At 33.2% G+C, this 16,081-nt stretch overlaps 1 protein-coding gene across 1 annotated transcript; it reads left to right on the forward strand.

Annotated features, from left to right (window-relative positions):
- The first annotated feature begins 63 nt into the window (after positions 1-63).
- On the forward strand, positions 64-13,305 carry LOC126892770 (bifunctional phosphoribosylaminoimidazole carboxylase/phosphoribosylaminoimidazole succinocarboxamide synthetase-like). Its single transcript, XM_050662452.1, has 4 exons — positions 64-365; positions 3,319-3,522; positions 6,584-6,841; positions 13,073-13,305. The coding sequence occupies exons 1-4, from the start codon at positions 347-349 to the stop codon at positions 13,288-13,290; spliced, it is 699 nt and encodes a 232-aa protein (XP_050518409.1). The 5' UTR covers positions 64-346; the 3' UTR covers positions 13,291-13,305.
- Positions 13,306-16,081: the final 2,776 nt, after the last annotated feature.

A 16,081-nucleotide genomic window follows, 5' to 3' on the forward strand; every position in this document is an offset into this window, starting at 1 on the left:
GCAACAGCCACTTGTTGATTTCAAATTGAAAATAAATTGTAAAAATTGTTTTCGGTTTCTTGCTCCAAGATTCTTGATCAATATCAATAAACAACTTAGTAACAACATTTTTGTGTAATATTGGGTTAAATTAAGAACAAATAACATCTTACGACATTAATAATTATTTCTAATCAACAATTGTGACGCATGCGTTGATAAATTGTTCAACTAATAAAAAGCTAAACGAGGTCCCGCTCTTTGGAGTTCACGTTCAATAAAATACCTTTTAAGATACCTTTTAGTATTGTAGAATTTGGTATTGGTTGTTTCTTTAGTTTATTAAATAATTCATCATCCAGTAGAAATGGCTTCAGTGAAAGAAAGTAAGTAACTTTAGTTTTCTTTATTTGAACTTTGAAAAGTTATGTCTTGTTAACATAACAAAGTTATGGCTTGATAGCCCAGGTTTTTGTTTTTTTAATTATTTAATATTAAGCAAAACATTTTATTAGACTATCTTCAATATGTATAAGGAATTTTAATATTTCAAATAAATTCGGTTTTTAAACCTAACCTAAAATTTAGGGAAATTGGTAGTGGTTATGAAACCGGATGCCGGTCCGTTAAAGAATAAGATTTTCAAGTATACAGGGTGTAACAAAAAGGTAGGTTATAACTTTAATCACATATTCTGGGACCAAAAATAGTTCGATTGAATCTAACTTACCTTGGTACAAGTGTGCACATAAAAAAAGTTACAGCCCTTAGAAGTTACAAAATGAAAATCGATGTTTTCCAATATATTGAAAACTGAGATTTTATATTGAAAATGGACATGTGGCTTTGTTATGGCAGGAACATCTTTAAAAAAATAACAGTGAAATTTGTGCACCCCACAAAAATTTTATGGGGTCTGTTCCCTTAAATCCCTCCAAATGTTTGTGTATGTTAAAATAAATTATTATTGTAGTATCATTAGTTAAACACAATATTTTTAAATCTTTATTGCCTCTTAATACTTTTTCAATAAGCCAGTTTTATCGAGATGCAGCTTCTTTTTTAATGTTTCAAAATTTCTGAGTACCTAACAAAATGTAAATTATAAATATATTTTCATATTATTACCAGGTGTCTATAATCTTCTTACCATTTACAAATATATGGTGGATTTTACAAATTGCTTGATAAAAACTGGATTATCTAAAAGTATTAAGAAGCAAAAAGGTTTTAAAAACATTGTGTTTAACTTTAACTAATGGTACTACAATAATAATTTAATTGGAACATACACAAACATTAAGGGTATTTAACAGAACAAAATCCCCATAAAATTTTTAAGGAGTGCACAAATTTCACTGTTTTTTTAAGAAAGCCACATGTTCAATTTCAATATAAAATCTCGAACAGTTTTCTATATATGGGAAAAAATCGATTTTCATTTTATAACTTCAAAGGGATGTAACTTTTTTATGTGCACATTTGTACTAAGGTAAGTTAGGTTCAATCGAACTATTTTAGGTCCCAGAAATTATGATTTAATGTATGACCTATCTTTTTCTTACACCCTGTATAAATGGTTCAAAGTATGTATATTAAAAGATGAATACGCTGATACAAAGATTGATAAATTTTGAAATAAAAAGATGGTTAAACATAAAAGTAAAGCGTTTTAATAAAATAGGTCCCTAAAATCTGTGAAATAAGTCATCTCAGTAGCTAAGATGAAGATAATAATAATAAGAGACTGGAACGAAGCATAATGTAAAATCAAAAAGAAATTATAAAAATGGAAGACCAACCAAAGAGGAAGCCTATAAAATTAATTAGAAAAAATTAGGAGAAAAACCGTATTAGCTGTGGTTGTTTTAAACAACAATGATTTAGGATTTACTTTTTACTCATTTTAAAATATATACTTATTAACAGACCACTTCATTTTTCCTATATTCCTTGTTTAAAAAACTCATACTGTTAAAAACTTTTTAATAATAATATATTAGCACTTCGAGCCAAGCAGGCTCATACCTTGGTTTATAATCATCCTCCATTTTTGTTTGTTCTTCTCTTTTTCTTTCCAATTGTTTACATTGAGATACCTCAGGTTGTCATTAACTTCATGACTTCATCTGGTCCTTGGGCTTCCTTTTTTAGTTTTTCCCACGTGTAGCGCTTTAAAAGATTTTAACTTGGGTCATTCTTTGGACATGTCCCAATCATCATAAGTCTTTGTTCTCTTACTACTGCAATTACATTAGGCTCCTTATATAATTCTTCTAACTCTTTTTTTTTGTTCTTCATATCTACTGATTGTGTATCATTTACCCCCCAAATATAATTCGAAGTATTTTTCTTTGCCATACTTATTTATTTATTTATTTATTAACGGGATAAACCCAATACATACAAAAGACAATAAAGCAGAGCTTTCGTCATAATGAAAATATAAAATTTAGATACATGTAAAACTACAACTAGGTATAAAACACAAACATAAAAAATAAAAAAAATACTTGTATCATTGACTGCTCAGTTTTTGTCATAGTCCAGGTTTCTTAGGTATACGTAACTATTGGTCTTATTACAGTTTTATATGTTCTTAATTTAGCTGTCTTGGATATATTTTTGCTTCTGAGTATTCTATTGAGTGCATACATGCAACTATTTCCTGTCATTAGTCTTTTGTGTATTTCGTTCCAGATATGGGCCATTCCACGAACATACGCCTGTTTTGGATTACTTCGACAAAGAATATTTTACTGTGCAACATAAGAAGTACGAAAGTAAATGGCGCTAATAATTATTCCAATAAACAACAATGTAATTTGCAATTTACTTTCGTTCTTCTTATTTTGCATAGTAAAATATTCGTTGTCGAAGTAATCCAAAACAGGCGTATGTTCGTGGAATAGGGATTACTTGGTTTACTCGAAAATATAATCCCTAAATATTCAAATCACTTGACCTGTTCAAATTTATACATTTTTCCTTTATCCGTTGTTATTAAATATTATCCATATTCAAATTCCTTGTATGTCAATTCCATGTACTTAGTTTTTGTTTACATAGAGTCCTTTCTCTTGACCTATCTTTTCTAGTTATTCCAATAGCTTTTTTAATTCTTTCTTGCTTCTGGACAGAATTACTACATGCCAAACATTGATGTTTTTCTGATATGTGACCTAATCTGTCAATATTAGCCTCTACAGAGACAACAGACCTCCTTACTCCTTCTCTCACTTTTTTTTTGTTAGTTTATTATTTATCTTCTATTATTTTCTGGTAAAAATTTTTTGTCTTTCATTATTTCTTATTATATTATTTGATTTATATTTTTAGTTGGAGGATACAAATTAGGTAACCTAATCATTGAAGGAAAAACAAAACAGGTTTACGATGTACCCTCTGTGCCTGGACATTGTATCTTGTTAAGCAAAGACAGAATCACCGCTGGAGATGGTGTCAAGGCTCATGATTTGGCTGGAAAATCTGTTATCTCAAATAAAACCAATGGAAAAGTTTTCGAAATCTTGAGGAAAGTTGGTAAGTACAGATTAATTCATATACAGAGTGAGTTTTATATGTATAATGAACGCCTCAATTATTTCGGAAACGGCTTGCATGATTTTTATAGGGTTTTGTGAGTAAGGGTCTTGTGATGCGGATTTTATGATGATATTTACATTGTTGTCAGATCTTCCGTTTGTCTGGAAATCTAATGAACTTTCTTATTTCAAATGGAACACCCTGTATATTTTTTACGTTTTGAAGTCCTCAAGAAATATTGATTATTCTTCATGTAATGTTCCCTGTACCTAAATGCCATAATTTCGGAGTTATTGCTACATTTATTTAAACATTTTTTTAACGAATTATAAAAATGATTTTTTTCGCTCCGGGCCTCCGGGCAGATATTAGGTTTTTTGAATCATTAGGAACCAAAAAGGTCCTTTATAATTTTTCACGAAAGTTTATCGTTTTCGAGTTATAAACAATCTAAAACTGAAAAAAAAACTAAAAATTGCGATTTTCGAGGAGCAAAAGCACACATAAAAGTATTATTTTATTTATTTATTTATTTATTTATTTATTTATTTATTTAACGGGACGAACCCTTTTTCCTTACAAGAAATTACAATATATACTTATAATTAACATATAAACTGTAGTCATATATTACATATTTTAAAAGTAGGTATTAATAACATTAATGTCTCAATTTCTTCAAAGAATTATTGAATACAGACACTGATGGATTAAACAATTCAACACTATCTTGCAAATGATTGGCAGTTTTCATCATCCTTGTGATTGTCTCATTTTTACCATAATTAGTGTGATGAGACTTCAGTCTAAATAGATCAGAAGAATGTGTTCTTCTAGAATTTACATTAAAAACAATTAATTCTAGCAGTTCCGGACAATCAACAAAACCATTAAGAATTTTATACAAAAAACGCAAGTCACACTCAGATTCTCTATTTTCCAAAGTTTTAATATTAAGTTGACAAAGAATATAGTTATAATCACAGTTAGTTAGTTCTATTGAAACCCATTTTATACCTGCAAATTCTTAGGAATTTATTCTGAACTCGTTCTAACTGATCAATGTACGTATTATAATAAGGATACCAAATAATATTACAATATTCCAAAATGGACCGAACTAGAGAACAATACAAAATTTTGAAAGTAAATACTGAAAATTCCTGGGAGTTCCTCTGAACAAAGCCGAGCATCCTATAAGCCCGCGACGTAATATCATTAATATGCCTATCAAACATTAGTCTCTGATCAAATGTAATTCCGAGGTCTCTAATTTGATTAACTTCCGTAACTGATACGTCCTTAAGTATGTATGTTCTATCTAACTGATGTTTAGTATTTCTAGAAAACGTAATTTTGTAGCACTTTTTAAGATTTAAATACAAGGCATTGATGTCACACCAACGAGATAAATTTTAATTGTGGCTTATTTCCCATATAAATAATTAATCATAAAAAATGCCACAAGGAAATAGCTTCAGAACAACATTGAGATAAATTAAGTCAGACTGGAGAGCATCCATATCAGAGGTATTTTTAATTGCTTTAAAAATTTTTATGTCATCAGCAAACAGCAGAAATTCACTATTATTAATTACTGATGATATATCATTCACAAAAAGATTAAATAGAAGTGGGCCTAAGTGAGAACCTTGAGGAACACCCGAGGTAACACTAATGGCTTCAGAAGCAAAATCACCATATTTCACTATTTGTGAACGATCTGTTAAATGACTCCTGATCCAACCCAATAAATCATCTCCAATTCCATATCCACGAAGTTTAGCAATTAATATTTCATGATTCACCCTGTCAAATGCTTTGGTAAAATCAGCATATATGGAGTCAACTTGGTTACCCGATTCCAAAGAATCAACAATGAAGTTTGAATACAAAATGAGATTTGTATAAGTAAACTTCTTCTGAGAGAAACCATGTTGTTGACCGACAATTAAATTTTTACGGTCGTAGGTTAACATCTGGTTAACAAAAAAATCAAGCAACTTCGGTAGTTCAGACTGCATAAAACCGCCCTGTAATTTTCAACATTATTATTTTTACCAGATTTAAAAATGGGCTTTAAAAAACTCACTTTCCAAAAATCAGGAAATGTAGAAGAAGTTAATGACATATTGAATAATAACTGAATAGGTTTTGCAAGAGTGAATAAACATTTTTTAATAAAATACATTGGTATACCATCCGGACCCGCTGTGTTATTTTAATTACAAAGTGTCTAAATTCAAGCTCAAATTTTATTCTATCAGTTCCCGAAAAGTATTTTGGGCTTGTTTCATTTTAAAATATTATTTCTTAGTTGTTAATGTAGCTTCGTCCTCTCATAAACTCATAAGCGATTCATTAACAAATAAAAAACACTATTTTAAAATAAAACATGGCAAAAATTCTTATCGGGATCTGATAGCTGATAGAAGGAAGTTTGAACTTGAATTGAGGCACATCGCAATTTCAAAAATACCAATTTTTCTTGTGTTTTTGAACATTGAAAATCATCATTTTTCGTTTTTGTAATTTCGTTTTCGTAATTTGTTTAAAACTCGAAAATGATCCACTTTAGAGAAAAAATACAAGAGACCTTTTTTGTTCCTAATGATCCAAAAAAACTTCAAATAATATTTGCCCATGCCGAAAAAATTGATTTTTATAATTTGTTTAAAAAAATTGTTTAAATAAATATAGCAATAACTCCGAAATTATGGTATTTAGATATAGGGAACATACATGAAAAATAATCAGTATTTCTTAAGAGTTCAAAACGCAAAAATATACAGGTTGTTGCATTTTAAATAAGAAGGTTCATTAGATTTCCAGAAAAACGAAAGATCTGACAACAATGTAAACACCATCATATTATCAGCCGCATTACAAGACCCTTGCTCACTAAAACCTATAAATATCTTGCAAGTCGTTTCTGAAATAATTGAGGCTTTCCATACATAAAACTCTATACCTAATATAAATTATTATTATTGGAGAAAAAAAGAGAAAACTCAGAATTTTTCTATCTACCATACTCACTTCTTAAATTTTATTTAAGGTATGAAAACTGCCTATGTAAAATCAGTATCAGACAATGCCTTCCTTTCCAAAAAATGTGAAATGATCCCCATCGAATGGGTTACTAGACGTCTGGCTACAGGATCATTCTTACGCAGACATCCAGGTGTTAAGGAAGGATTCCGCTTTACTCCAGTCAAACATGAAACTTTCTTCAAGGATGATGCCAACCACGATCCCCAATGGTCTGAAGAACAAATCATTTCTGCTGAATTCAAGGTCAATGGTGTTGTGATTGGTAAGTACCTAATAAGTTTGATCTTTGAGCTTTAGGTATTAGGAAATTCCAGTATGTGTTCAAATATGTAAATGTAGATTTTGCTGATGACTCAAATGCTCTGTTCTGGAAAAAACATTAGAAACTCAGAAATCCTCACAGTAACAGAGCAAACTCTAAGCAAGGCTGAACAGTGGTTCAGTGGAAATAGACTGTTGCTTAATACTAATAAGACAGTTTTTGTTTACTATAGAACCAGTCAGTCATGAGAACAGTTCACAGTGACAAAAAAACTGAATAGAGCCTGCTACTCATAAAGGGTGAATGCTACTCAAAAGCTACCTGGACCTTAGTGTCAGTATATTATGCGAACTTTTATTCTGTTATATAATATGGAGTAATCTTCTGGAGTGCTGAGGTGGATAGCTCATATGTCTTTATAGCCCAAAAAAGGCAGTCCTGGTGATCTTAGGATTAGAGACGGGAGAATCTTGTAGAGGCTGATTCAAACTACTCAATATATTCACTTTCTCAGCCATCTATATATTTGAATGATATTATGTTCCTCTTTAAAAACTTTACTTTGTTTTATCACCTGCTTCCAAATCATGAATATCATACCTCCTCCTAAGTGCCTTCTCTATTGAGGTTGGCGATCAATATGACAAATTTCTCTCTGTTCTGGGCTTGATGGATTAAGTCATTCCCTGTCGTGGGTCCAATCTCTGATGTTTCGGAGCCAGGTTTTTTTTCTTTCTTCCTATACCCCTTTTACCTTCGATTTTGCCTTCTAATATTACCTGGAGCTGCTCAAATTCCTTATGGCGCATTATGTGTCCTGGGTATGACGTCTTTCTAATTTTGATTGTATTGGCCAGATGAGGACGTGTGTTCATTATTTCCAGTACTTCTTCATTTGTAATCCTGCTGGTCCAGCTTATTCGTAGCATTCGGCGGTACATCCACATTTCGAATGAATTCAGTGAGATGACGTCATACTGTTTTAATGTCCAGGTCTCACAGCCATATAGTAATAGAGACCACCCATAATACTTTAGTGTTCTCAATCTTATTGTGACTGATAGCTTGGGGTTACAGAGCATTTTACGCATGTTCATGAAGCCAGATCTTGCTATTTTAATGCGTCTTCTATTTTTTTTTGAGTGATCTAGCTGACTGTTTAGCTCTGGGCCCAGGTTTATGAAGCTTTGGGAACTCTGAAGGGTGATACCATTGATTTGTATGTTGGGTGTAATTTGTTCATGGGGGTTCTTGTGGAATACCAATATTTTGGTTTTGGAAAGATTAATATCCAAGCCCAGTCTGTGACTTTCTTCTGATAGTATGTTCATCAATATTTTTAGTTGGTCTTCTGTTTCCGCTAATACTACGGTGTCATCGGTATATCTTACATTGTTAATGATAATGCCATTGACACTGGCACCTTCAGGGCGATCTTCAAGAGAAGCTCTGATGATATATTCGGCATAGGCGTTAAATAGTAGAGGGGACAAAATGCACCCTTGACGCACTCCTCGTTCTATGTTTACATAATTGGTATTTCCGTTGTCTGTTCGAACACATCCTGTGTGGTTCCAGTATGTATTGCTTATTTATGTCGTGTCCGTCCAGCCCTACTTCTTTTAGCACCTCAAACAATTTTTCGTGTCTAATGCGGTCGAGTGCCTTTCTATAATCGACAAAGTACACATACAGCTGTTTTTGAACCTCGAGATACCTTTCTGCCATTAGTGTCAATCCCATAATTGCTTCTCTGGTGCCTGTACCTTTTCTAAAACCATATTGAGAACGACTCAGGTATTCTTCACACTATCTTCACATAAAAATGTGAGCGGCATGACTCATTAGGGATACAGTTCGATGGTCTTCACATTTCCTTGCTTTTTGTTTTTTAGGAAGAGCTACATATGTGGATGTTAGTCAGTCATGTGGTAGAGTGCCATGTTCATATAATGTTAAAGAGGTAGCTTAATTTCCTGTCAGCATTATCACTTACAGTCCGTCTAATTTACTTACCGTTGCACGTCATTATCTAAGTTAGAGACCTAAGTTGACATTGTTGCCCAATTACAAAAAATTCTTGAATTCATTTTAAATCAAATACATCACACAATTTTTGCGGAAGTGGATTATACAGCAAAACAAATTAATATTCAATGTAAATAAATAAAAACTTTAGAAATAGAAAACAAGAATTAAGTTATAATCTTACGTTAAAGTACATAATAAAAACAGTAAATATAATGAAACAAATAAAATACTTATAGTAAAGAATATAAACAAATATGAAGTGTCATCACCGCAACTGTCAAATAAATGTTACCAATTTATGCCAAAATTATCACCGTTCGATTATAGTTACAGTGTATTCCGAACAAATCTGCTTCATAAAAACGCTTTATAATCCATTTATACAAATTAAATCAAACATATTATTGTGTATTTCTTTAAGTTAGCATTAAAAGAAATCTTTAACTATTATTTCTACGCGTATATAATAAAATATGCCTAGTGGCTGTAACGCCAGTATACTCGGCAAAGTGATTCTAAAAAAGAACACACCTACCGCCTAAATATTTCGTGTTGGTATCACGTGACGTCACGGGCTATGTCGCGGATGACGTGCAACGGTAAGTAAATTAGATGGAGATAGGTGTTTAAAATGTTCGGCAGTTGTCATCATATAAGAAGCCTTATATATGTAATATCATACAAGAAGCCTTAATTTGAATTTACCACTTCACCGATTGTCTCTAACAGAGAGAAGTCCTTTGTATGTGTGTGCTAAATTTTACAACAGTCTGTCATCTGACATTCAACGGGAAACAAATTATAAAGCTTTTAAAATAAAGGTTTTTCAACACTTGGTTACCATTGAGCCCTACACTGTGGTGAGGTGCCTGGCTGATCCGCATATGTACAGAGTTTTTTAACGCTTCTACGTTAATTCTTTTCTCTTTTAACTTCTCTGACTATTTTGCATTGGATATTCTAGCTCTTAGTTTCGTTAGCACTAAATAGTGGCCCTACAGATGACCAGCATCTGCACATACGTCTATTACGTAGCTGAAAAATATTATAATAATTAAAATAACTCAAAATAATAAAAAACAAGTCACTGGATTTTATTTGAAAAAAAAATGTTTGGTTGACTTGTTTGAGAAATTATTTTTGGACAGCAAAAATAACGAAACTATTTCATCACGTCTCAATTACACTAGATATGTCTTACGCAACAACCGTTCGATGTACCAAAGAATCTTTATCTCCGCAAAGTTCAAGATCACCAACACATTGTTAACACATCGGTCAGCTTTTATCGGTGGAATTTTTCGACGTTTTTCTTCGTTTTATTGAACCTTTTATTTTTTTAAATCGATCATTGTTAATGTGTTATTTTTTAGTTTTTGTAAACAAAGGCCTATCGGGAATAATGAGCTAGGAGGAGACTATTTTTTGTTTAGATAGTTGTTATGTTGGGTATTTCCAAATGACAATTATTGCGATGGATTGCTCATAAAAAATCCATTATTTCAGTTTTCGTGTCGATATTAGATGTCAATAAGTCATAAATATACATATTGTCGACATACAGACATTTGAACTTTAGGGTCAATGAGAGTTCTTCTTAATAAATGTTTAACAGGTGAGAGAGTGCCAGATAGCCGGCAAAATGCCCAATTTTATGGCACAAAAAGTGCGATAAACAGAACATCGAAAATTATCCACCCATAAGCCTACTCCTCAGGGATACAGAATGGCTAACCGAACCATGAAAATACTTTGCTAGGTAGATGATGCTATCTTAATAGCCAAAAACGAAGATGACTTACAATGACTACTACAAACATTTAAAATAACCGCCGAAAATTATAACCTGAAACTATCAACAGAGAAAACCCAATCGATGGTAATATCCAAGAACCCAATCAGATGTAAATTAGTAGTGGACGATCATATAATCGAACAGGTAATGGATTGTAGATACCTGGGTGTGGAAATATAATCTAGTGACAGGAATCTGTGGCAAGAAACAAAACAGCAGGCAACGAAAGTAGCGAGAATATCTTGCTTCCTGAGAGATATCATCTGGCGGAATAAATGTATGAGCACGGAATTAGCAAGAAACAAAACAGCAGGCAACGAAAGTAGCGAGAATATCTTGCTTCCTGAGAGATATCATCTTTCGGAATAAATGTATGAGCACGGAATTCAAAGTCCGCATTTATAAGACATGTGTTAGACCTAGGGCTTCCAATCCCGGAATACCAAGATCTCGGTATTGCGGGATCCCGCGTCATTTTCCAATCCCGCGTGATGTGGAATTGCAGCCGCGGGATCCACGGGATTTGCGGGATTGCCACCGAAAAGTTTACTTCGAACGTTCGATGTTGTGTTTCCTTCGCAAACATTTTCAATTTAAAGCTTTAGCTAAATAAGTAGTAATAACCTTTAAGTAATATAGCAAATAAATAATTAAATTAAACTATTTCAATTTTTGGTTGAAAATGTTGTCTTGGTTGATTTTTAAAATTGTGTTGGTGTATTTATTGAAGAAAATAGATTTTTGTTTTTTTGGTATTTGTTATTTTGTTGGTTCATTGTTTTATTTAATAATAATAGTCTCCCGTTTTATACCGCTAACGCGGCTTTGGGATTATTGCAGAAGAGTCTGCCATATCTAGGGCCTACGGTGTACAAGGAAGGTAACAGGGACTGTGCTACGCTTCAAGCGCCTATTACCCCTGGTTTTACCAAGGTACTCATTTTTATTCAGGCTGAGTCTACCTGGGCCCTATAGACATTTTAAAAATGTCTAGATGTTCTCGCCGGCGCTGGGTTTCGAACCCCATGAGTGGAACTACGAACTACATGAGTGGAAGTCAGACATGTTACCGCCTGAGCTATTCGGGCCTTTATTGTTTTATTTGCCTTATATAAATATGACTATTTTCAATACGCGGGATCCCGCAAATACCGAGATCCCGCGGGATTAAAAATGCGTAGTCCCGCAAATACCGAGATTGAACTCAAGCTGCGGGATTGGAAGCCCTAGTTAGACCCGTACTGACATACGCAGCTGTGACAAGAGCCGAGACAACAAAAACGAAACAAATAATGAGAACAGAGATGAAAACCCTGAGATCCATAAGAGGTATTACACTCAGCTCAGAGATAGGATACAAAACGAAGACACATTGAGAGAGAGAGATAGGTATTCAAGAAGCGGTGGGATGGACAAGAGCACGACGACGCGCATGTGGAGAGACCACGTAGATCGGATGGACCATGAACGTTTGACGAAATGGGCGAAGACACAGAAGCCCAACACCAAGCGGCTCATAGGAAAACCCCAAAAAACCATGGTATAAGAGCTGGAGCTCCGGATCGTAGCAGATACTGCTACAGAAGAAACAGGACATAGTCCTATTAAAAGAAGAAAAGAAGCCTACTCCCGCATTCTTACAAAGTTCTTACAACATCCATACAAAAATTACTTTTTTTATAAAAGTGTAATTTATTTAGTATTATTGCATTAACCTTATATGTCAAATATTTATCTTCATACCTCACATCCAATATGGCCTAGTGGCTAGGATACCTGGCTTTCACCCAGGAGGCTCGGATTCGACTTCCTGCATCGGAAATTCTTTTTGTTTTTAAAATTTAGATTTTGATTTGAAAAACAATTGTTTTATAATTTTTTTTATATTGTGTCTTATAAATAATAAAAACGTGGAAGAGTCCTTTTCATGAGCATTTTTCAATGCGTCACAAATGATAAAAAAAAAGGTAAGTCCGTGATAATACACATTTATGACATTTATTCTAACATGACATTTTAGTTAAATCTGACAGTTGTCACATTTTATTTGTAATTTGGCATAAAAACAAATCCATTGTGTTTATTGCATTTATAAAATGGTATTTTCTTTTATTTGTATAGTCTTATAAATTGTACAGATTATATTTGTAGATATATTATATAATTCGTAAATAATTTTTTTTTCGATTATAGCGCCATCTATCGACAACTAGAGTAACTAGAATAAATGTTATAAATGTCTGTAATCACAGACGTGCCTTTTTTCTGTCACATACAATTTAATGCGTTAGAAAGAAATCGAAAAACTGTGACGCACTGAAAAATGCTCATGAAATGGACTCTATTATAAAAATTCCTTTTTTTTTATAAAAGTGTAATTATTTTATCTTTATTTTAACTTTAAGGAAAACACGAAGTAGATTTAATGACTAAAACATCAATCATAGTTTTCGAAATCCTCGAAAAAGTTTGGGCAACAAGAAATTGTGCACTTATAGACATGAAGATCGAATTTGGAGTTGATGATCAAGGTAAGAAATTCAAGTTTTATAAAAAAATTATCATTGTGCCTCATCATTCGATTTTATTCACAAACATCTTTTTCATTTTTCATAGTAATTGAAGACAAATAAGAGTTGGGTTTTGAAAGGTGTGAAGATGTATTTTTTTATAATTCGAAAGACAGAATGTTAAAAATCTAACTTTACATACTAAACTTATTTATGTGAGTTCTTAATTTTATAAGTAGAAAAAACAGCCATAAATCATTTGTTTACTTTGAGACTTCTCCCACACTGAAAAGTCTCTTATCTTACATATTTTGTTTTTATAAACACCAATAAGATGCTTAAGAGCATTACAATCTGATGATCAAACAATACGATCAATGAGTAACTTTCTTCTGGCCCAAATTATTACTAAAAACTTGAGACTAAGGGCAAATTCACTAGTATCCCTTCTTCTTCTTCAAGTGCCATCTCCGCGACGAAGGTCGGCAAGCATCCTAGCTATTCGGTCTTTAGAGACGGCTGCTCTGAAAAGTTTATTTGATGTACATCCGTACCATTCTCCCAGGTTGCACAGCCACGATATTCTGCGTGTCTAGTAATATCCCTTAGGTTCTGTTAATTTATTGCACAAATATTAACCTATACCATTATTTGCACTATACTTGCTTTTCACTTAACTAACTCGAAGGGTTTCTTCCTCTTGACTCTTTTAGCCAGATCTGTGTTGTCGGGGGGCTGGATGGCCTCAACACTCAACATTGACGTGTTGAAGATGCCGTTGTTCGTGACTCTTGACAAATTGTTTGATGGCCTTGTTAACAGTATCCATTTCTAGGTCCCTATGGAGATAACAGTTCCTATAGCGTTAACAATTCTTCATTGCACTTTGTTTTGGAATCACTGTATGATGAAATTACTCTTACTACCACAACCCCACAGCTGGATGACATAATGTCTATATAGGTTTTAGAATCTGTTTGTACAACAGTATTTTGTCATAGATTGACGGGGTGGATTGTCTTCCCAATAGCCATTTTTTATACGTGATGTTGAACTGTTTTCTTTTCTGTTTAACATGGACCCTGCAGCGTAGCCTAGCGTCTAATGTAATACCCAAATACTTTGCGGTATCGGCATATGGTATCTGAATATTATTTACATTAACAGAACTGTGTTGTTTATTTCTTGACTATTATCCGGCTCGAAGGACCATGTATAAGTTCGGCTCAGCTGTACCTTCGATCGCCGATAGTGAAACACCAAATTAAAGATGAAACTTTATTTCTCTAACTACACACTAGGGGCTGTCCATTAATCATGTGAGGCTCGAAAGGGGGGGGGAAGGTTCCATAAAAAATCACGAAACATCACAAGGAGGGAGGGGGTCTAGTAATAATATCACGTGTATTTATTTTTTAAGAAAAATGCCCGAAACTCAACTGAAAAGTGGCGTTACATGTATTTATTTTTTCGTCAAATGCACACAAAAATCGAAAGTGGCATTGGTGTGACTGATAAAAAAAATCATTTCTCATTTTAATATTATATAAACCAACAACACATTAACTTTCTTTGGTTCCACCCAAATTTCTGTAGCGACACGTGATACTTTACATTGTAATTATTTTAAGTGCCTAGATAAGAAAGGACTCTTACGAATTCTTTTGTTTTGAATGTACCACCAGATGTTTCCACTTAGGAATACTGGTCAGGACTCTGCTGTCTTCGATATGGGCATGGGCTTTTAGTTTTAACATATGTATTATACCTACTATCTGATAAATTGGTAAAAGGGTGGGAGTTATTCTGTTGTTTTGGCACTGAATATCTACGAATCTATGTAAGAATCGGAGGCACATTTCTTCTTGGATCTTAACAATAGAGTATTTGATATATTCAAACATAATATGTTTATTGTTACACAATTTTGTACAGGGTGATCAAAATATTATACTATTCTATTGACAAACTCAATATTTTAGCTCATATATCAATACTTCAAAAGTATTGCCCATGCCCTACACAACTTTGTCAAGCATGATCTAGAGCAGGGGTGGGCAAAAGCCGGCCGGCGGGCCGGATCCGGCCCTTTTGCTTACTTTATCCGGTCCGTTGAAAAATCCCGCAAGCAATTTTTTTAAAAGGATAGGCGCAATGCTTTTTGAATGCATTCATTTTTTTCGAATCCGAAAAAACTAATAAGTATTTTTGAAAAATTTAAACGCTGAATGAAATATTACATTATTGCCTAGGGCCGAAAGTCCCTGAAAACTTCTATGTTTATTTTAATAAGTCACAGGGGTGAAAAAAAAGAGGAAATTGTATGTGTTGGTTAATTTCAAATATCTCATTCAAAACAAACTGTTTGTTTATTCCAAGGGATTTTCGGCCCTCCGTAATAATGTAATCTTTCATTCTGCATTTAAATTTTTTAAAAAGTTTTTTAGTTTTCTCAGGATTTGAAAAAAAGGAATGCATTTAAAAGCATTTGTCCGAAATTTTGCGCCCTTCATCTCTTTTATGCGATTTTGTTGAAATAAACAGTATTAGTGTTCGTAGTGTTCAATGAAATGAATCTCTATCTTCTGCTTTTCTTAACAGCATCTATGTTTAACCCGGTCCAGGCGCGAATATTTTTCGGCCAGGGTATTTGTCGTCTACCAGGACCCTTTTCTTTCGATTTTGCCCTTCATAATCAGCTGCTGCAACAACTTACTACAACGTACTTATCATTTCCAAGTATGTGACCTTTCTCCTTGCTGTCTTTCTCCTTTTAATGATTTCTCACCATTTCGTTCGTAATATGATCGGTCCATGGTATTTTCAAAATTTTCCTAAAAAGCCACATCTCAAAAGCTTCCAGCTTTCTCATTAAGTCAGCATTAACAATCCAATAAACGAGAA

This window comes from Diabrotica virgifera, chromosome 9 (genome assembly GCF_917563875.1).
Source record: "Diabrotica virgifera virgifera chromosome 9, PGI_DIABVI_V3a".
NCBI lineage: Eukaryota > Metazoa > Arthropoda > Insecta > Coleoptera > Chrysomelidae > Diabrotica > Diabrotica virgifera.

What these genes read in the sequence shown, in the direction of transcription:
- LOC126892770 (XM_050662452.1), top strand. An exon ending in CGAAATCTTGAGGAAAGTTG is followed by an intron (nt 3,523 to 6,583) that starts GTAAGTACAGAT and finishes ATTTTATTTAAG; the next exon opens with GTATGAAAACTGCCTATGTA. An exon ending in GGTCAATGGTGTTGTGATTG is followed by an intron (nt 6,842 to 13,072) that starts GTAAGTACCTAA and finishes TTTAACTTTAAG; the next exon opens with GAAAACACGAAGTAGATTTA.